The 22,293-nt window shown below is 33.0% G+C and overlaps 1 protein-coding gene and 1 long non-coding RNA gene across 2 annotated transcripts in view; one reads left to right on the top strand and one right to left on the bottom strand.

Annotated features, from left to right (window-relative positions):
- The window catches only part of LOC134727577 (uncharacterized), a 63,478-nt gene that overhangs the window by 5,728 nt on the left and 35,457 nt on the right, over positions 1-22,293 (top strand). Inside the window, exons 3-5 of the mRNA XM_063591960.1 lie at positions 633-715; positions 2,002-2,125; positions 3,359-3,433. Of these exons, the coding sequence (XP_063448030.1) occupies positions 633-715; positions 2,002-2,125; positions 3,359-3,433 (282 nt within the window). The remainder of the gene's footprint in view (positions 1-632; positions 716-2,001; positions 2,126-3,358; positions 3,434-22,293) is intronic.
- LOC134708671 (uncharacterized) lies at positions 4,862-9,530 on the bottom strand. Its single transcript, XR_010105873.1, has 3 exons — positions 9,117-9,530; positions 5,818-5,906; positions 4,862-5,273 (listed from the first exon to the last, which is right to left on the bottom strand). It is a non-coding gene; the product is annotated as an uncharacterized LOC134708671 (long non-coding RNA).

The following is a 22,293-nucleotide window of genomic DNA, read 5'->3' as shown; positions in this document are numbered from 1 at the left end:
TCCGTTATCTCTTTATATAGTTTAACTTTGTGTGAAATTAGGAATTTTACTATTAATAATATTTGTATCGTTTAATTTAATTACGTTCGATTTACTTCATTTAGTCGTTGTATAAACATATTTCACGATTCTCAAACTGAAGATTTAAACTTGAGATTAAAGTATTAAAATTCTATACATTAAGTTACATTCTCGAACGACGAACAGGTACATACAATCAATGGGCAAATTGTGTTGGCCTTTACATACTGAACTTAGTTAATTTAGACCTCCAACACAGCTTGTCCACTTGAACTATACTTCAAGATCTTCAAATCTGAACGACATCATTTTTTACATGTAACCTAAGCATTTACCCTATTTAGTTGAAATGGTTGGCCTATTATACGAATGATAGTTGATTTGTTATGCATGTGGCAACACGCACGCGTGAACAAATTTAGCTATCCGCGTTTGCCTATCATTTTTTTTTTCATTTTTTTTTTATCTATATATTTTGGTTTTAACATTACAAAAATCTTTTTTTTTTCAATTTGTTTGAGTGGCACTTAATTATACATTTTGTAGTAATATTATTATTTAACATCAATTTTCTTTGTGTATTTTTAACATATTTGTATTTTAATTTACAGAAACGGTTGATATTGAAGTTTAGAATTATAGCACGGTCCATTGGTTACATGATCCACTTGTGCCACAAAGTAATGGTGAATAAGTATGTATATATATATAACAACAGCAAACATACATTTCTATTCATATTTTGACGACCATTTAAACGAAAGTGTGTCTAACAGGGGATATCAAAACATAATGACTTTTCTTTGGGTGATTATGCGAAAACGACCCTTTTCATGCATTTCATTTATTTATTATTCTTTTATGCTATTTATTATTGAACTAACATTTGTAAATGACATCAGAAATATAACAAATTCATCTAGCTTATCTTAATGTAATGTATTCATGAATTAATGTCAAATGATTTGTGTATGGTATTAACCGTTTAACTATGAAATTAGCATGTTAAAAAGAATGATTATCGTTAAAAGTACAAAAGAAAGTTTTAAAGGTTGATAGGCAAAATACGAAAACCTTTTGAAGTTTGAATGCTAACAAGTTCTTAAACAGAACAGTCAAAAATACATTGGTCAATACTGAATGAGGAGTTGCAACCTCTAAAAGGGATGGGAATGTGGGGGAGTTTTCACACAATGAAAATAAAACCTTCTGAAATTCAATATGATGGAGTTACTACCCTTGACAACCATCAACCATTGACAGGATACGAATAACAAATAAGGAGATGTGGCATCACTGCAAACAAGACACAAATTATAGATTGTTATTTAAATGGAGAGTTGTCTCATTGGCACTCACACCACATCTTCCTATATCTATACAAATACATTTGTTCAAAACAAAGTCCACAATGACTTCAATTTAAGCAATTATCTGTCAGCGCAAGGTTTTAAACACTTAAAAAAAACACATACTCTATAGTCAGCTATTAAAAGCCCCGACATGACAATAGGTGAAACAATTCAAACGAACAAACAACAGACTAATACAGAACAAAAAGAATATAAAAGAACCCATGTACCCTCAGCTAACTTTGGGCAAGGGTGTTACATCAAAACACGAGACACATAAGTTGGAAATAGCGTGTCTCACTAGATAGACACTAAGCACAATAAAAAAAAACTTATTCATTGAAAAAAGACACTGAGCACCGATATAAAAGTACTCGCAGTTACTGTAAGCTATTTCAAAGCCAATGTCGACTTATAATTTATCATGTTCTTCCAAACGTACTCAGTTAGTCCGAGATTGTGCTGACTTTGTCAGTATTGGAGTCGCTCATTCATCAGAGCAATCTTGGACTTTAAGTCGGAGATTACTGCATGATCTATTGCTGTTTTCTAAACATACAGATAATAAAATAAGCGTAATCTATTTCAATAGCCATAGACCTAGCTTATATTTTTTTTTAATTTGAAGTGAGGAGTCCATAACATATCGAGCTGAGATGATGAAATTAACAGAACAGCTTGCGGCTGCAGATAGCGGACAAGTTCCCTGTGTAAACCGAATAGATACCTCATATTATAAAGCTAATAAACAGGTATGATAATATCATTTTTATTTTTTTTTTAATTTAATAAACAGCCATGAATGTTTGGTAGAAAATCCATTCCAACCAATGCTATATACGATATTTAGTTAGATATACATCATTTATATATAAATTTGACAATCTACATTGAGCTTCAGATTGACGTCTCCGGGTGTTTAGTTGAATATGAAATGACATGTTTTATTAATCACAAAAATGAAACTAAAATAATTCATGAACCCCCCCCCCCCCCCCCCCCTTTCCAAAAAACCCCACCACGAACGACACGCACAATAACACCAAAATGTCAATAAACTGTCTTCAACCAGAAACTTTACAAATGTGTTAAGGTGTTTAAAATCCAAACAACAAGAATAAAACATAAAATAAACAAACTAGTTCAAGGATTTAACCTAAAAATTCCGATCAAATCAATCTTTTATTTTACCGCTCATTGGCCATGAAAAATTTAAAACCATAGATATAGGAAGATGTGGTGTGAGTGCCAATGAGACAACTCTCCATCCAAATAACAATTTAAAAAGTAAACCATTATAGGTTAAAGTACGGCCTTCAACACGGAGCATTGGCTCACACCGAATAACAAGCTATAAAGGGCCCCAAAATTACTAGTGTAAAACCATTCAAACGGGAAAACCAACGGTCTAATCTATATAAACAAAACGAGAAACGAGAAACACGTATATATTACATAAACAAACGACAACTACTGTACATCAGATTCCTGACTTAGGACAGGTGCAAACATTTGCAGCGGGATTAAACGTTTTAATGGATCCAAACCTTCTCCCTTTTTCTGAAACAATAGCATAACATCACAACATAGAAAAACATACGATAAAATATCAATTGGCAGACTTAACTCAATCAAAAAACGAATGATTACACAATGAACGAACAAATTTGATCTGCGATATCTGAATACAAATGCATAGTTAATAAAATATCAGAGACAAACATTCATGACCAAAAAGCTAACAAACAAATTCAAACACACTGAGAAATATTTAACCAATCAATGTTCACTTTAGAAAAAAACCGGTTTTTATTATGGTGACATCTTAAAATATGATATCCTGCGGTATACCATTTTCAAACACAATTTGTATGTGATATATTTGATTGACAGAAAAGTGAGAAAAGTATTTTGAAAGCTTCGAGCGAACTATCTCGGGTCTTTTTTTATCTGCATTTCAAAAAAAATATTTCTTTACGTTTCAGATGAGAATGTCAACAGAAGGAAAACGAATTTTATCCAAACTCCCGAAACACAGATCAGAAAAAGAAATACAATATGTGAGTTTAATTGTGAAGAATCTGTATGTGTCTAATCACTTGGTGTTTGTCGCCTGTGCATGCTTGGCTTTCGTCGCCCGTGTCCTTTTGTCGTCATCGATGTCCGTTAACTTATGAAAAACTTCCGTGCCAGATTTAACAAAACTTGGCCACACTCATCACTGCTATATTTAGTTTTAAAATGTGTCCGATGACCTCGACTGCCAACAAACATGGCCGACATGACTAGAAATCAAACAAGCAAATGCATATAGACCTAGGTGAGCGACACATGCTTTTTAGTGCATCTTCAGTTGCTTGAACTCGTTTCATAAAAGGGTTTTGAAAACACTTGTAATAACTCGTTTATTTTACGAAAATGGCATATTTCTAGTTAGTTAGATCGTAAACAATGAACTTAACTGAGTTTTATATGATATTTTCATCCATAACAATGAATTGAAAGCACGACGGAGTTCTACAAAAGTTTGAAACTTGCGCGTAATTTTAGCATATAGACCATTTTGCCATAAAGAAAAATGAGGAAGATTTTATGAGCTTAAAAATAAAGTATGGTATGACATTTTCTTTCGGTTAATTATTTTATTACTAACAGAGAGCAGAATAAAAAAGGAAAAAACCAATTTTCCTCTTTTTTCACTCTAATTTCTGACAAGTGCAATTAGAGGCCAAAATAAGACCGGAACGTAATAAATTTATTCTATAACCCATGTATTTGAGAAAAAATCATGAAAAACAAAGACAATTATGTTTTATTAGTATTTATTTGATACATTTCAAAATAAATTTATACTGAATTCTACTGTCCATTTTCATTCAACTCTCCGTAAATGATGCAACTTAGAATAAATTTATTCTAAATGCATGGTGCTTTCTGTATATAATCATTTATAAAATAAATTTATTATAAAGAGCCTTGATATCTATTATCAGTTCGAGAAAATCATAGAATAAATTTATTCTACATTTAATGTAATTTATGATTATAACAATATTTAAAATAAATTTATTTTGAAAGTCCAGTAATCTGTATGCTAAGGCTGTGATACAGAATAAATTTATTCTACATTTAATGTCATTTATGATTATAATAAAATATAAAATAAATTTATTTTGAAAGTAAAGTAATCTGTATGGTGAGGTTAAGACACAGAATAAATTTATTCTATGTTCAATGTGATTTTTGTCTTGTATAATAATATATAAAATAAATTTATTCTGAAAGTACAGTTATCATATTAAGGAGGCGACACAGAATAAATTTATTCTACATTCAATGTGGATTAAAAGTATTATGCTATATAAAATAAATCTATTTTGATAGTACAGTAGTTGTGTTAACTTAAAAGGTTGAGACACAGAATAAATTTATTCTGGTTATAAAAATATGTAAAATTTGTTTAGGAAAATATACACTGATCTGTATGAATACATTAGGCTACATAGAATAATTTTATTTTAAACCAGCAGTATTTTTTATAATATTTGATATGTTCACATAATAAATTTACCTTGACAATACATTTAGGTCATAAAAAATGTGTTCCTATATAATTTTCCATCTTTCATGTCTATTTAATGACATGTAACATTCATAAAAATGTATTTTATTTGAAGTTGCGATCTGACTATTTTTGTTATATGGGACTGAATAGAAAAACTGTGCAGCAATTTAAAAAAAAAATATCAACATATAAATGTAAAATAAACAGATAAGAAATAGTAAAAGTTCAACAGGTTTTTCTAAAATTGAAAATAAATCTGTTTTTTTAAACATGTCTTTCTCTGTAGATGAACGTGCTATGAATTGTTCTTTTTCTTGCTTCTGGATAGGCCTGATCTGAAAGAAGTAACGATAAATTCAAAACAATTTCAAACATTTTTAGTTATCATACCAAAATTTATTATATTTGATGAAGAAACTGTCTGTCTTTCTTTTATTTATGGTGTCTATTTTGTTTATATAATATTATTCACTCTTTTAATTGTCATTAATAACAGTCTTGCTCAGTGTTGAAGTCCGTACTTTGACCTTTGATGATTTACTTTTATAAATTGTGACTTGGATGGAGAGTTGTCTTATTGGCACCCATACCACATCTTCTTATATATATATTGCCTCTGGATACAGCAAGATAAAGATGGCTATGCTATGCACTTGAACTAACCCGAATAATTCAGTTATATTCCGCTGATCTACGAAGGCTACATTAACCTCGTGTTGGAGAAAATCGGACACAGAAAGGGCTTGAATTATTCGAGCTACACTTGAACAGCAGTTGTTGAATTTTTATACAATAAAGGGATTAACGTACAGTAACTCATTAAACTTTTACAATTTAAAAGTCAACACTCTATCAGATTAAAAACTCATTATTACATACCTAATCTCCATCTTCAGAAACACTGTATAAGTCAGGACTGAATAACAATCTAATCTTTTTTGCTGGTGTTGCATAACATTTTTCTCACTCTACAAGAAATATTTGAAGTTAAAATGCAGGAACACTTACTCTGTTATTAATTTTCTTCAAGCATATTTCTTTATTTTTTATCAGGATTGGCATGAATCGTTCCCAACTTCCTGAATATGCATGTAATATTTGCCATTGGACATTCAGCCAGTCATGATCAATCAATCAATCAATCAATCATAGAGTCTTAAAACAGATGAATGGTTCATGCCTAGGAGATAGCGAACTGAAGACACACATTACAATTAAAAAACCGGGTTCATTAAGTTTTAAACAACACACAGGACTTGTGTTGACAATACTTTTACCTACCCCATTCACATACATGACATACCAGAAAACAAGTAAGACATGTTTCAAAAAGAACAGCAGCTTCCTCAGGCAAAAGTATGAGTAATGTACCCAACACATTCCCCCATTCAACGAAATATCCATTTTCCTGTCAAAATATTAAAGATGATCCTTCGGCACTCTGATACAAAAATATATTGAAATTTAGGTACATGTACTTTTGTCAACATTTTACACATTTTATTACCCAAATATGAGTGCAAATGTCTCGCCTTTATCTTACTTATCATTCAAATCATGTTGAAAGTCTTTAGTATGGAGGTTTTACTACAAATATCACGTATACTTAACATTAGCAATGCACAACTACAATGTTTGATTGTTTTCATGTATACTATTAAACGAGAAGACCTCATTTTGTGTGTCGCTTCTCTTCCTCCCACCACGATAAATTATTCATCATGCTTCGACCAAAAACCTTAACCTGCAGCGGGACAGACGGAAGGACGAACAAACGAACACACGCACAGATTCGCAGACTAGAAAACACAATGCCAAAAGATGGGGCATAAAACTTATTGTTGAAATTGAAAGTAGTGATCGGGCAAAAAAGAAAGTAGGGTAGGGATAAGAGGGAATTAGGACTTTTTCGGAACCTCGGGATTTTGGGATTGACCCTTACGGGATCCGGGAATATATTTTTCGATTTCGGGATATGAATTTCTTTAAATTCTGCATCTCGGGATTTCGTGTTTTTAAGCCGGGGATTTCGGGATCAGGACCCCTCCGACCACCCCTAAAATTAGCTTTAGTCGGTCAGTCATATATACAAGATTCATATCCTACCATTGGCATGTTAATAATGCCCTCATAAGAAAAAGCACTAATGGATTGTCCTAGAAGCATATTTTATTAGACTAATATGGTCTATATATAAGCAGTTACAATTAATACATGTTTGGAGCGGTGCAAATTTTACCAAAAGATGCATTGTAGCAAAGGAGAAGAGTAATTGTGGTCTGAGACCAGAGACACAAAAAATATTGAATTTAACAGAAAGGAAACAAATATCAGACTTTGAAAAAAGGAAGAGGGCTTTTAATACTTTTATGAAATTCTCCATACATAATATCTTTTTAATACAAAAAATCATCCCAGTTCACAAGCTGTATATGACCGCGATTTTGTGGGTGTGTTCTGGTGTTGCTAATAGTTCCTGAGAATCAGATCTTAATACAACATCTTATCATCAAACAATTAGGTTAAGGTCATGTTACCCCGACAAATAGACATGACACCACAGTTGTCATGGTTGTTCCATACACTGCATATTATTGACCTATTGCTTATAATGCCCGAAAAATTGACCCAACCACACAACTAAAAATTGTCCAATGAACCATAAAAATGAGGTCGAAGTCAATTGAGACCTGTCAGACTGACATTTCCAGCTGACAATGATTCCATACATGATACACATTATATTGGTACCCTACTGCTTAAGGCATCTGAGAAATAGACCAAACCACAACACCATACATCGGCCAATGAACTATGAAATTGAGGCCAAGGTCAGACGGAACCTATCGGGTAGATATGTACAGCTTACAATCATTTCAATAATCAATACAGCAAATATAGATGACTGACTAGTTATAGTATCTAGATACAGTCTTGCTTAAGTTACTTTATCTTTGATAAATGATCCATGGAATAAGGTCCAGGTCAGGTTCACCCTACATGTACCTAGCTGACGAACATGTAAATGTTGCTAGGAACCCATATACCAAACATAGTTATCATATTACTCATAATAAGTGAGTTTTTTATTTAACAAAACAAAATGTATCAAGCAGTTACTGAACCATGAAAATGAGGTTGCCGGGACATTGAAATATGACAGACGGAAATTTCGTAACATATCGTATGAAACATTTAGATTGTCTAACCTATGAAATATAATGCTTCAAAAAAAGAGTGTACACCATCGTCGCCGGTGCCGCTGGGTTGCAATACCTACTATGTCTCGCATACAGGCGTCGGAGAAAGAAAAAAACATCACTGCACAACAGACATGAACGTTTCATATAAACCTCTGAAGAAAGAGATACCTTTCTGAGAAAATTTATTTTTTCCAAATAGGACCCTTTAATTTGTATTCATGCTTGACTATATTTCTTCCAGAGTTTAATCGTTAGTACACATGATATGTGTATGCTACACTTTTACCATTATATAATATTTATGAAAAAAAATTCACTGTTGTCTAAGTGTGTACATTTCCCTCGAGATACAATGTATATTATTTACCATTTAAAATTCCTTAATTTTGCAGTCAGAATTAATACATTTTTTTTTAAATTATTCGAAAATGCCTGCCCATAACAAGTATAAATTTGATGACCATTCAGGCATTCATTTGAGAAGAAAGATTCGACTGAGGTGTGTCTTTTCAAAGAGGTTCTTTTAGTTAAAAAAGGACATCGGTGGTCTACTAAAATAGTGCATAGTTAAGAAAATTTGTCAACAGAAGGCATGAAAGGCTTATAAGGTTTGGATCCATTAAAACGTTTAATCCCGCTGCAAATGTTTGCACCTGTCCTAAGTCAGGAATCTGATGTACAGTAGTTGTCGTTTGTTTATGTAATATATACGTGTTTCTCATTTTGTTTATATAGATTAGACCGTTGGTTTTCCCGTTTGAATGGTTTTACACTAGTAATTTTGGGGCCCTTTATAGCTTGTTGTTCGGTGTGAGCCAAGGCTCCGTGTTGAAGGCCGTACTTTAACCTATAATGGTTTACTTTTTAAATTGTTATTTGGATGGAGAGTTGTCTCATTGGCACTCACACCACATCCTCCTATATCTATTATAATATCTATGTTAATATTTATAAAGACATAAACTAGATACTTACAGACTTTTGTTGTCTATCCTGATATGTTCCTGGTGCCGTTTCAACCACGACAAATACAATACACAAATGGAAATTGAATCGTCGCTCCTAATCTTTGAATATCTTTCCTCCATGTACTAAATCGAATAATTCAGAGCCCCTATCCACTACTTTTCTCGATGAAATGGTTAATGGAGTGATCGAAGTGATCGTAATATAACGACTGGATTATTCGGGTTATCCATGTACTGACAAATATATTAAGATACACGCTGTGGATTTATTATGTAATTTCCGTCGTTTGTTTGTCATTATCTATCGTGCGAAATTTTACATTCGAATGTTTATAATTTATTAGGGTTTATATGATCACGATGGCCACAGTATGTGGTCATTAAAATATGATATGGGTAATTAGCATATGATAACAGATCTTGTTCGAAGAAACTTTAGAATCGTAAGATTTTATATTACAATTCTCTTTTTCGTTTAGTTAGGTTAGAATATCTCATAATAACCTCCTTGTTAAAATTAAAAATCATTTACATTATTAAAAAAAATCGAAGTTTGGAATATACCAATATTTTTTTTTTGTAAAGGAACATTTTTTTCCATAGAAAAACAAAAGAATATTGGGTATCAATCCGTGACAGAAATGAATATATAACCACATTAAAAAAAACACATTAAAAAATTAAGCAAAGGAACAGCGCTGTAATTGCTGTAAGTCACATTAAACCTTCAACGTGGAACGAAAAGTATCTCACAACACTGCACGTGTAAGACGACCACTAGCAACAGCCAGAGCGAAATAGTTTGCCCAAAAAATTTAATAGACTTCGTAAGATGTTACACCAACCATTTTGGGCGCGTTCAAAAAGGAAAGAAGTACGTATTTAAAAAAAATAGTAGTTCTTACGTATTTAAATCAAACTATATTATATGCAGAATAATTTTTGGTAAGTTATATAAATACATGTATCAAATGAAAGGGTAAGAACTGCTGAACCTTGCAAAACACACACATTTGGCAGATGAATACAAATGAAACAAATAGTTATGAATTAGTTCTATAAAATAGAGGGCGTACATTGCCTGTTACTCATATATAAAGTACCTTGTTTGGTGTATCCAAAGTTATGATATAACTAGTACAGTCTGATGTGTAAAAAATTGTATACTTATCCCCCATATATATATTTGCATGCTGTTTTTTTTTGTGTTGACGTCCGGAATATAACACTGTTGACTTAGCTCCTTGTTCCAGCTTTCCGTAAAAAACAATGTTTTTTTCCATGATATTACATGTAACATTGCTCTTATCAAACAAATAATGAAGGTTAAGAAAACATTCGTTTATAAGTAATGAAAGCATTTGAATACTGGTACGATTGAAGTTAGAATAATGCGTCTTGGCACGTCTTAAGCTTCTTACAAAGTTATTTGTATCAGCTGAAAAATGCGTCAAAACATCTGACTCAGTTTTTCTGGTACAAAACGTGTTAATAACATAAATCATGTTGTTATTCTGGGTGTATGCATGTTGTAATAGTTACCACTGGACATCAGACATCGTTTTTATCGTCATCCTCATCATTCTTTATATAAATAATGACGCGAATATCTTATGATAAAAAGGGACATAAAAAAGTGGTTGAAACTTTGCTCCATCATGGATATCAATCTAAATAAATATAATTCTCTAATTTTGTTATCCTCTTATAAAATGTAAGCACTATCATGTTTCTGGAATGATTTATCCGGGTTATTGTTTCATATGTAAATTATAAAATAATAAATGGCGAATTAAGTAAAAAAAATTATATTAACTACAAAAGTACCAAAGCACTTACTTTAAAGTTGCTTAAACCCGCTGGGATTTCAAGAGAGCTTTTTACACAAGACAAAGTCAATAAAGACATTCCATTACGAACCTATATCTACTGTATTTATTGTTATTTTGTTCAAGTCCTGAATATGCACATAATTTTAGCCACAACATGTTCAGCAAACTTAAAAATCGTCTTTTTTTTTTTTTTTTATCTGAAAACTGTCATAGGGTGAAACTTGCACATTTATTTCTTATCTAAGATCGGTATTTAATTGCCTAGATTGATTTGCTTTGGCCTAGCGTGTTAAGTATTTGTAGATTTATTGTTTTCGTAAACTTAAGCAGACTGTCTGATTGACCGTTAACTTTAATGTATGATGCAGCTGTGTTTGAACTGTAATCATTTCTAATTAGAGCCGTACAATTTATGTTCCTGTTTGTTTATATTCTGTTCCAATACTTCCGATACTATTCTTTCTATTTTTTGTTCATTATTCTCTATTCTGTAAACCCCCATCTACAGCCTCAGGTATATGTGGCCTGGTCTAGTAATGTCAGCAGTGTGATCTGCACATATATCATGTTGTAGAAAAAGATGAACGGGTGGCGTTATACATTGTTTTGATGTAAGATATGATACATCTTTTCTATAAAATCGATTGATTGACAGATTGGTGGTTGCAGAACGTGCAGTGTCAAATAGTTCATGCATACATGCACGGAACGAAAAGCTATTTTAAAACAATACATACAGTAGTATATATTGTGTGGCAGCAGCAAATATTTTTGCCACGTTGACAAAAATTTTGCCCCCGTCAGCAAAAATTGCATAATATATTTGTTGGATAATATCAAAATATTGATTTTTAATTTGTAAAATATAAAAGAATGTTTTTATTTTTTTTTTCACTGCATTAAACAATTTTAATGCATTACCAATCAATTTAACATTGTTGATATGCTGGATATGGAAGTAGTAAAAGTAAATTGAACATTTAAAAAAAAATTTCATTTCATTAAACAATTTAACGCATTACCAATCATTTAAATTGTTGATATGCTGGATATGGAAGTAGTAAAAGGAACATTTAAAACAATTTGAGAGCTTTAATTTGATAAAAGTTTAATTGGTAAATATAATAATTAACCCTAACCCTAACCCTAACCCTAACCCTAACCCTAACCCAAACAAAAATATCATACATTATAAATTATTATTATTATTAATAAAACATGGATGAGATAGAATCATGTGAAAATATAGCCAGACTTGATAACATATTCGATATAATATATGCAAAGTCAGTTTTTGACATTCTGAAGAAGGAAAATCAAGTGGAACACATAAGTGGAGGAAATGCATGGGATTTTTTTTATCAAGTAGAAACAGATAAAGTGTACACCGATTTTGTTAATTTAGTCAGACAATCAAATATTCCAGATAATGTGAGAGTCTACTATCAACTTACATTTTTACAATCAACAGATTGGAAAAATACTATATTGAAAACACCGCACAGAGCATCTCGCATAATAGATAAAGTTGAAAAAATGATAGATTTGGAACCTATTTTTAACAATGGAAAATGATGATTTAGATGAAAAACTTAGGAATGTATATTACAATACAGCAAATGGGGGAGCATACCTAAGTGCTGAAAAAATTTATCAAACGTTGAAGACATCAAGAGATGGAAATGTACCAAGCGTATACAAGATCAGGAAATGGATGGAAAAAATAGACGACTACAATTTACAAAAACCTGTAAAACGTAGAATTAAAAGAGTGAAAATAATTGTATCGGAACCGTATGAGCAATACGATGCTGACCTTATGGATGTATCCAACATACAGAAATATAACAATAAGACACGTTTCCTGTTGGTTGTTATCGATATTTTCACACGGTTTTTATGGATTTATCCATTAAAAAACAAGTTTGGGAAGACAGTAGCTGATGCATTTGAAAAAATCTTCAAACATGGTAAAATCCCTTTGAAGGTTTCCACAGATGCGGGAACTGAATTCAAAAACAAAGATTTGAAACGTGTGTTTAAAAAATATGACATTTACCATCATGTCTATTTAAATTCCGACAGTAGTAAAGCGTCAATAGCAGAGAGGGTCAATTTGACATTTCGGAGGATGATGTTCCGATATTTTACAAAGCATAGAACTTATAGCTATCTCAATGTTCTACAAAATTTGGTAGCAAGTTATAATGCAACGCCACATAGAAGTTTAAATAATACAGCTCCAAAAGATGTGAATGAGAAAAACAAATATGATTTGTGGGCATATATGTATATTAAAACTCCACCCAAAGAAAAACGAATCAGAGAAAAGAAAGAAACATTAAAAGTACAACGTAAAAGAGGGAAACAGTTTCATTTTAAAATCAATGACATGGTAAGACTGAGCCATTTGAAGAAACCGTTTCAAAGAGCTTATCAGCAACAGTGGACCTCCGAAATATTTAAAATATATAGACGATTTCTAATACATGGGAAAATCTTTTATAAAGTACAAGATTTTTTGGACAAGGAAGTTGTAGGCAATTTCAATTATACAGAGTTGCAGCGTGTGAAAAAGGAGGCTGACGCATTGTGGTTTGTTGAGAAAGTGCTTAAATGGCGAAGGCGGAATGGTCAACGTGAGGGTTATGTAAAATTCCTGGATTGGGATAAATGTTTTTGTCAGTGGATTCCTGAGAGAGATATTGTTGACTTATAAAATGAGCTTTTACATGGTCATTAACAGTAACAAAAATTTAGACATTTACCCACATAACAGACCACACAAATTCCGTACATATCTTCAGACGCCAATAGTGATGAAATCAAAATGGAAAGTCGCATTAGTTGATATTAAATTATCATCAAATAATGATCTATATATATATGCAAACATATGCGGTGATGTAATAGTCGATGGTAACAAACAACCCTTATTGAAGCGAATATGTTGCTGCTCTCAAACTGAATACTACCACTTTGATCAACTTGCATACATTCCAGTGGTGAAAAGTGAAATAAGAGACATTGAATTCTTTATTACTGACATGCAAGGGAGTCATGCATCATTTTTAAAAAATCCAGTGTCGATTACACTGCACTTCAGGTCGTATCCATACTTTGCATGATAATCATGGAATTGAACAATTCTCAATATGTGCTAGACCCTAGGACATGGATAATGTACTATGAAAATCTAGCGAATGACAAACATCACAATTCATATCTTAATAATTCATACAGAAGAACTATCCAGAGTGGTGGTTCCCTCACTAATTCAGCAGCTAGCTTCATGGAACCAATCACATTACCACAAAGTAAACCACATGCGCAATCACCCATTAAACTTGTAACACATGCACAGCAGCAGGTGGAAAATGCTAAGTCGGAAATTAGTCGAGCTGTGAAAAAGATAAAACGCAAACGTGGGAAGTTACAAAACAGTAATAGAAAAAGCCATAGAGGGGAGCAGAAGAAAACGAAAAAGACAAAGAAAGGAGGAAGGAAAAATAAAACAAACAGTAAGAAAGGAAGTGTACAGAGTGTGAAAAAAAGATTAAAGAATCAGCTAATTGAAAAGGATATTTTCCAGTAAAATTCAAAATGGCTAAAATAAATCCTGAAACATTTCATGAGCTGCAACCAAGTCAGTTGTCTTTATTCAATCTACCAGGTCATCAAACTGCAGTCACAAGAATCACATATGAACATATTCGACCAGCTGCAACTTTTACAAAGACATCGCCAATAGAGTTTCACATATCTGGTGGAACAGAGTATCTAGACTTAAGTAAATCAACAATGCATGTACGTCTAAGACTTAAAAGAGGAGATGGAACCATAGCAGATAGCAGTGACGTTAATTGCGGGCCTGTGAACTATGTTTTGCATGCATTATTTAATCAAATAGATGTTTTAATTCAAAATAAAATTGTCACATCTTCAACAGGATTTTACCCTTACAAAGCTTATATGCAAACTTTATTGAAATATGGGAAAGAAGCTAAAGAATCGCAGCTCTCAAGTCAATTATGGATAGACGATCATCAAGGAACATTGGATGATGCAGATTGTAACACAGGATCAAATCTTGGGCTCTACAGAAGAACAGCATACATAAAAAATGGTAAAACTGTTGATCTTGAAGGAAACATTTTCCATCCCCTGTTTTCAATGAATCGTTACATATTAAATCAAGTAGGAGTTACTGTGAAATTCTACAGATCGAGACCAGAATTTTATCTAATGTCGGTTGATGAAGATGCTGATTATTACCTTGAGATTGAAGATATGTATCTATCAATAGCAAAGATCCACGTTCACCCCGGCATTGTATATGGCCACGATTCTATACTCAGGACAGTAAACGCTAAATATCCCATTGTGCAAAATGATGTTCGCACAATTTCACTTCCAGCTGGTCAAATAAGTTTTAACTTCAACAACATATTCCAGAATAATAGACCCAATAAGGTATTGATAGCCTTTACGGGGAGTCAAAACATAGCAGGTGACTACTCACTATGTCCGTGGACATTCAAACATTGCCACCTAAGTGAAATAAATCTTAAAGTTGAGGGAGTGCCAGTTTCCGGGAATCCTGTCAGAGTAAAATTTGACTCGTCAAGTGGAGAATCATCCATTGTTGCATTTCGCAATCTATTTGAGGTTGCTGGGAAAACTCTGCAAGACTGTGGTAATGGATTAAACAGAGACAGTTTTTCTGAAGGATATGCCTTGTATGCCTTTCAACTGGAACCAATTTTTGAAGGTTTAGATTATTTAACATTGAAAAGGAATGAACGTGTCAATTTGGAATGCACATTTGATTCTCCCCTCACTGAACCAACAACTATAATCATTTATAGTGAATTTAGTGGATATTTTGAAATAACTCAAACTCGAGACATCATAATTCAAGAATGAACACTATGCAATTGGAGTGTATGATTAATTGTGATGAACTAATGAAGGATAAAATTGTTGGTATATTTGCAGCAGATCAGATACCTAAGATAGTGAGAAATCGACCCATGGGATTTATTTGTAACACTGAAAATCATTTTGAGAATGGTGCACACTGGATCGCCTTTTTCATAAATGAGGAACGAAGAGGGATATTTTTCGACAGCTTCGCACACTCTCCCGATTATTATTCACGTCACTTCTTAAAATTCTTTGAACACAATGCGATATCTCTGGAAATAAATCAAAAACGATTACAGAGTGAGAATTCATCAGTATGCGGTCAATATTGCATTTTCATCTTATCACTCTTATGTAGAGAGTATGATCTAACTAACATTCACGATTTTTTCAGTGATAATCATCAAGCAAACGACATCTTTGTTTTCAATGTGATTGGTAAAACCTATTCACACTGCATATGAAAAAGTGTTTAAAATGATGAGACACATGGTAACAATCATCATTCGAGCAAGAGGTGATCATCATGAGTTTGGTGAAATTTCAAACACCCATGACTTCAATATGTGTCGGTCCAACGGGTTCAGGAAAAACTACATACATTAAAAGATTATTAGAGAACGCTCAGGAAATGTTTACAATACCACCTCAGAAGATATACTACTGTTACAGCATATGGCAAGATGTCTTCGATGAATTGAAAAAAACTGTCTCCAACATTTCATTTCAACTGGAACTGCCTGATGAAAGTGATTTTCTTGTTGATAAGGATATACACACATTATGGATCATTGATGATAAAATTGATGAAGTAGTGGACTGTAAACTGATGCAGAAGATTTATTGCGTTTTAAGTCATCACACCTTAACATCAATTATTTTTATACTACAAAATTTATATCAGAAGGGGAAGGTTATGCGATCAATCAGTTTGAATTCTCACGTCTTTTTTCTTTTCAAAAATGGTAGAGATTCACTGCAAATACAATCTTTAGCTCGACAAATGTTTCCAGGTCAAGTTCGCTTTTTCATGGACGTTTACCAACGTGCAATTAGCAGACCATACAATTGCTTGATAGTGGATATAGCACCAGGTTCAAACCCTGAATATCAGTTGCGCGCAAATCCTTTTCCGGGGGAGGACACGATTGTTTATCAACCAAAATGATTTTAAAAGAATCAAGTAGAAGCTTCCTTAAATTATTGGCGAACACTACACCTGAACAATCTGCTCAAATCATAAAAAGCACGGACCACAGACAATTACAACTATTAGTAGAAATAGTATTCAACTGTCTAAAAAGCGTCATACCATTGTCTGAGAGGGTTAAAAGGAATCTTTCAACTTTTGCAAAGTTCATTCGTGCTGTGGTAGTTAATAATATAACACCTCAGTTGAGGAGAAAACGTTTACTGAAGATAATTGTTATTATTCCAACATTGATATCATCTTTTTTCAAATACTATGACTCGGGAGTTAATACTATTACCCAAGGAGAAATATGAAAGATTGATGAATATGTCCAACCAATGTGAAATTGTTAATGTGAAAGAAAAAGAAAAGGAATATGATGGTAAAGATAGTGACAGTATAAAAACAGAAATAAACCTAGAAGAAGATGTAACCAAACAACATGGTAGTGGTCAGGTTTTGCAAAAAACAGAATTGAAAAATTTAAAAGAAACTGTAGATCGATCAAAATCAGACAATCAAGAGGAAAATAGGATGGATGTTGATGAATATGATGGTGCAGCAGAGGGTAAAGCTATCAAGATGTCTCCTGAAAAATTCTTAAGAAATGTGGAAAAATCGCAAAATCGCAAAAGATTAAAGAGTAAATGGTTATCATTTCATTTGTAATGAAGAAGTGGATTATTTAAAACTATTGGAGACTTCAATCAATCACTTGTATTTTTCTTTAAATTTGTCTATATTTATATATGTATATAATATATTGTCTATTTGTATATTTACACTGTGTACCTTTAAATTTAATTAATAAAATAAATATTTAGATAACATATGTTCGCCTATTAGTTCTAGTCCACGATCGCGTAGTATATATAAAACGTTGAAAGTGCTATTGATATCACAATTGTCATGGCTGATGATCATTTCTGCGAGGATTTATTGCGTCTTTATCCTGACAGTAACCCTCAATATCAACAGCAGTTGCGAGAGTTAAATGATCGATTGAGTGTTGATAATGACAACAGATCAAATCTTACGGTTAAGGTCTATTCATGTTATTATTGTAAACTTCTGTTTGATCACCCTTCCAAACTGAAGAGACACCAGAGAAACAGTTGTACATTTCCATGTCGACAATGTGATAGACATTTTGATTCAGCGGAAAATTTGTTTAAACATAGCAACATCGATCATACAACTTATCAGACTGGTTCAGGAAACACTGATTCAAATTCACATACTACAATCAAACATAAAAGTGTGGATAAGTCTGCTCTCTTGGGAATAGCACGAGCTCGTTTCATTTATCCGAATGAGGATAATGGGGAAAAGTATGATCTTCTAGCATTTTTATCTGGAATTAAGCATGAGGTAAAAACTCATTTACAAGAGATGTGTGTTGAACTCGGTCATATTAAGTGGTATATGAATTGTCTTGTGCAAATGATCAAGCCGAATGGAGGTGAAGGTGGTAATGATTTAAAGAATAATGCACATTTTATCTCGAAGACATCGAATCTAGTTGATAGAGCAAATATAGATGATGAACATGATATTAATGTGACATATCAAAAAATATTCAAAAGTTTTGATGAGTATATACGAAATGGGAGCGGTTGGTCATTAGATCATATTAAACACATTGAGATTAATACAGCTAAATATAAACCTTTAGGCGGTGGATCGTATATACCCCTACCAAGAACTCTTGCTGCAACCAGAGCGTTACTCAACATAAGAAACTTAGATGAAAAATGTTTTGTATATGCTATTATAGCATCCATACATCCTACGTGTTCAGGTGACCCTTCTAAAGTGCATCACTACATCCCATATGAACATGAATTGAACATGGAAGGTATACAATTGCCCGTTGCACCATCATTTGTGAGTAAATTTGAAAGGCAGAATAACATTTCAGTAATGGTGTTAGGATTTGAAGAGGGTGAATTTTTCCCCCTCCATGTAACAGGTCTAAGAGAAGCTCATCATGAAGTTGACTTATTGTATTTGAAAAGTGGGAATAAAAGTCACTGGTGTTTGATTACAGATCTCAATAGACTTTTATATCGAACAAAATGCTTGGGACGCAGTCATAAGTATTGCAGATTCTGTTTATCAGGTTTCACCAGTGAACATACTTTAGAGAAACATATAAAATACTGCTCAAAATTTGAAGCTCAACATGTGACATATCCCACCAAGGGGGTAGACGATATACTAACATTTCAAGATCACGCCAAACAGTTACAAACATCATTTGTTATTTATGCTGACATGGAAACATTTTGCGAACCTATGGTTACTGAAGAGCCAGAAGATAATCGAACCAGCACAACGAAATTAACAAAGTTGATACCATGCGGGTACGGTTATCAAGTTGTTTGCATCGATGACAGATACACTCAACCACCTAAAATATATAGAGGTGAAAATGTTAGTGAACACTTCCTTCATAGTCTTCTTGACGAAAATAAACGTATAAAGGCTATTTTGAACAATCCTGAACCCTTGTGCATGACTGTTGAAGATGAGGAAGATTTTCAATCAAGTACACATTGCCACATTTGCATGGAAGAATTTACAGATTCCACTATCCACGTTCGAGACCATGCACATGTTTCAGGTAAATTTCGTGGCGCTTCATGCAGAGATTGCAATCTTAATTTTAAAGAACACACATTCGTGCCAGTTATATTTCATAACCTGAAACAGTTTGATGCACATTTAATCTGTTCCTCGATAGGTATTTTCAAGAGTGAAGAAATTGGCTGCATAGCCACGAATGCAGAAAAGTACATCAGTTTCAACCTATCCAATCTGCGCTTTATCGATTCATACCAGTTTTTGAATTGTTCACTAGAGGAATTGGTATCGTCAATGTCTAAGGAGAATCCGAAAGAAACATTTAAACATTTTACAAAAGAATTTGATGATGATAAGCGGATTGCTCTTTTGTTGAAAAAAGGAACATATCCTTACGAATACATTGACAATGCAGCAAGGTTCAATGAAACTGAATTACCCTCTATAGACAAATTCTACAGCAATTTATCAGAGAAAACAATTAGTCAAACCGAGTATGAACATGCGCAACGGGTATGGAATCAAATGAATATTAAGAATATAGGCGAATATCACGATCTTTATCTAAAAACTGACGTTCTATTATTAGCTGATGTATTTGAAACTTTCAGGAAGAAGTGGATAACGAACTATTCCCTCGACCCTGCAAATTATTACACTCTTCCAGGGCTTTCCTGGCAATCTGCATTGAAAATGACTGGTGTGAGACTTGAGCTATTGACAGATCCTACAATGTGGCTCTTCTTTGAGCAGAGTATACGAGGAGGTTTAACAATGGTGAGCTGCAGACATGCAAAAGCAAACAATCCCTACTTGAGCAATTATGATCCAGCTTTACCAACTTCATACTTGATGTATGTAGATGCGAACAATTTATACGGTTTAAGCATGAGCATGCCATTAGCTGTGGGGAAATTCCAGTGGTTGTCAGAAGAGGAAATAAACGATTTCAATGTCTTAAATGTATCCAATAACGCTGACATCGGATATGTCATTGAATGCGATTTGGATTACCCAGATAACTTACACGATCTTCACAATGATTTTCCTCTTGCAGTTGAAAAAGGAGTGATAACAAATGAAATGCTTTCACCTCATTCACGTCATCTGTATGAGCAAGCAAATGATGATGGGAAAGAATACCAACCGAGCACCAAATTGCTAGCTACTTTGAAAGATAAAAAGCATTACATCTTGCACTATGTGAATCTAAAGTTATACCTCAAACTAGGTTTGGTTTTGAAGAAGATTCACAATATAGTTTCATTTGAACAGCGTCCATGGTTGAAACAGTATATTGACTTCAATACCGAAATGAGGAAAAAGGCTACTAGCAATTTCGAGCAAAAACTTTTTAAAAATGGCAACAATGCTATTTTCGGTAAATCAATGGAATCGTTGCGGAAACATATCAACTTCTCTCTCTGTCATAGGTGGGATAAGTTTCAAAAACTTACTGCAAAATCATCATTTAAAAGCTTTAAGATATTCAACGACCACTTGTGCGGCGTGCTACAAACCAAAACAAAAATTTTCTTCAACAAACCAATTTACCTAGGACAAATGATTCTCGATCTGTCAAAGGCGCACATGGTTGATTACTACTACAACCACATGAAAAAACTATACAAGGAGAATGTAACATTATGTTACACAGATACTGACAGTTTCATTATGCATGTGAGAACTGATGACATATATAGAGACATGTCGTTAAACAGTGAGCTATATGACTTTTCAAATTATCCAGCTGATCACCCTCTTTACACCAAAGACAGGAAATCGATTATTGGTTTATTCAAAGATGAATGCAAGTCCATTCAAATGGTGGAATATATCGGACTAAGAGCAAAAATGTATAGTTTTATCACCGCAGACGACAAGGAAACTGTAGTAGCAAAGGGTATTAAAACCCGAAATGTTAGATTCGAACAATATAAAAACACCTTGTTCAATTGTTCTCCACTACTCTCGCATATGTACACTTTGAGAAGTTTCAACCATCAGATTCACATGGTGAAGGTTGTGAAAAGTGGACTATCACCATATGATGACAAGAGACACTTGCTGGATGATAATGTGCATTCGCTAGCATATTTTCATAGAAAATTAAAAGAAAAACATTAATACAATTGTAAATTGAAAAAAAAATCCATATCCGTAATAAATTCAAGAAAAAGAAAACACACTGTACAATAATTATATAATATTTTATTTCATGTAAATAAATATATGATTTTATAATAAAATATATCAACATATTTAAGTTTTATCCGTTTGCTATCAACCTGGGGAAGTGAAATACATAGGGCAATGGGGAGTAGCATGGTAAAATGGCGACTTTAACTTAAAAACCCCAATGAAAATACATAACTTTAAAACCCAAATGGACCTTCAAACAAACTTCAAACATAATGACAATAGGACAATGGGGAATAACACCTTCAAACATTAAGGCAATAGGACAATGGGGAATAACACCTTCAAACATAGGACAATGTGAAATAACACCTTCGAACATTAGAACAATGGGGAATAGCACCTTCAAACATTAGAACAATGGGGAATAACACCTTCAAACATTATGTCAATGGGGAATAACACCTTCAAATGGGGAATAACACCTTCAAACACACCAGTGAAATACA

The sequence above is a fragment of the Mytilus trossulus genome, chromosome 1, assembly GCF_036588685.1.
Source record: "Mytilus trossulus isolate FHL-02 chromosome 1, PNRI_Mtr1.1.1.hap1, whole genome shotgun sequence".
Classification (NCBI taxonomy): domain Eukaryota; kingdom Metazoa; phylum Mollusca; class Bivalvia; order Mytilida; family Mytilidae; genus Mytilus; species Mytilus trossulus.
Note: the sequence above shows the minus strand (reverse complement) of the source record. Positions and strands in the feature narration are given on the sequence as shown.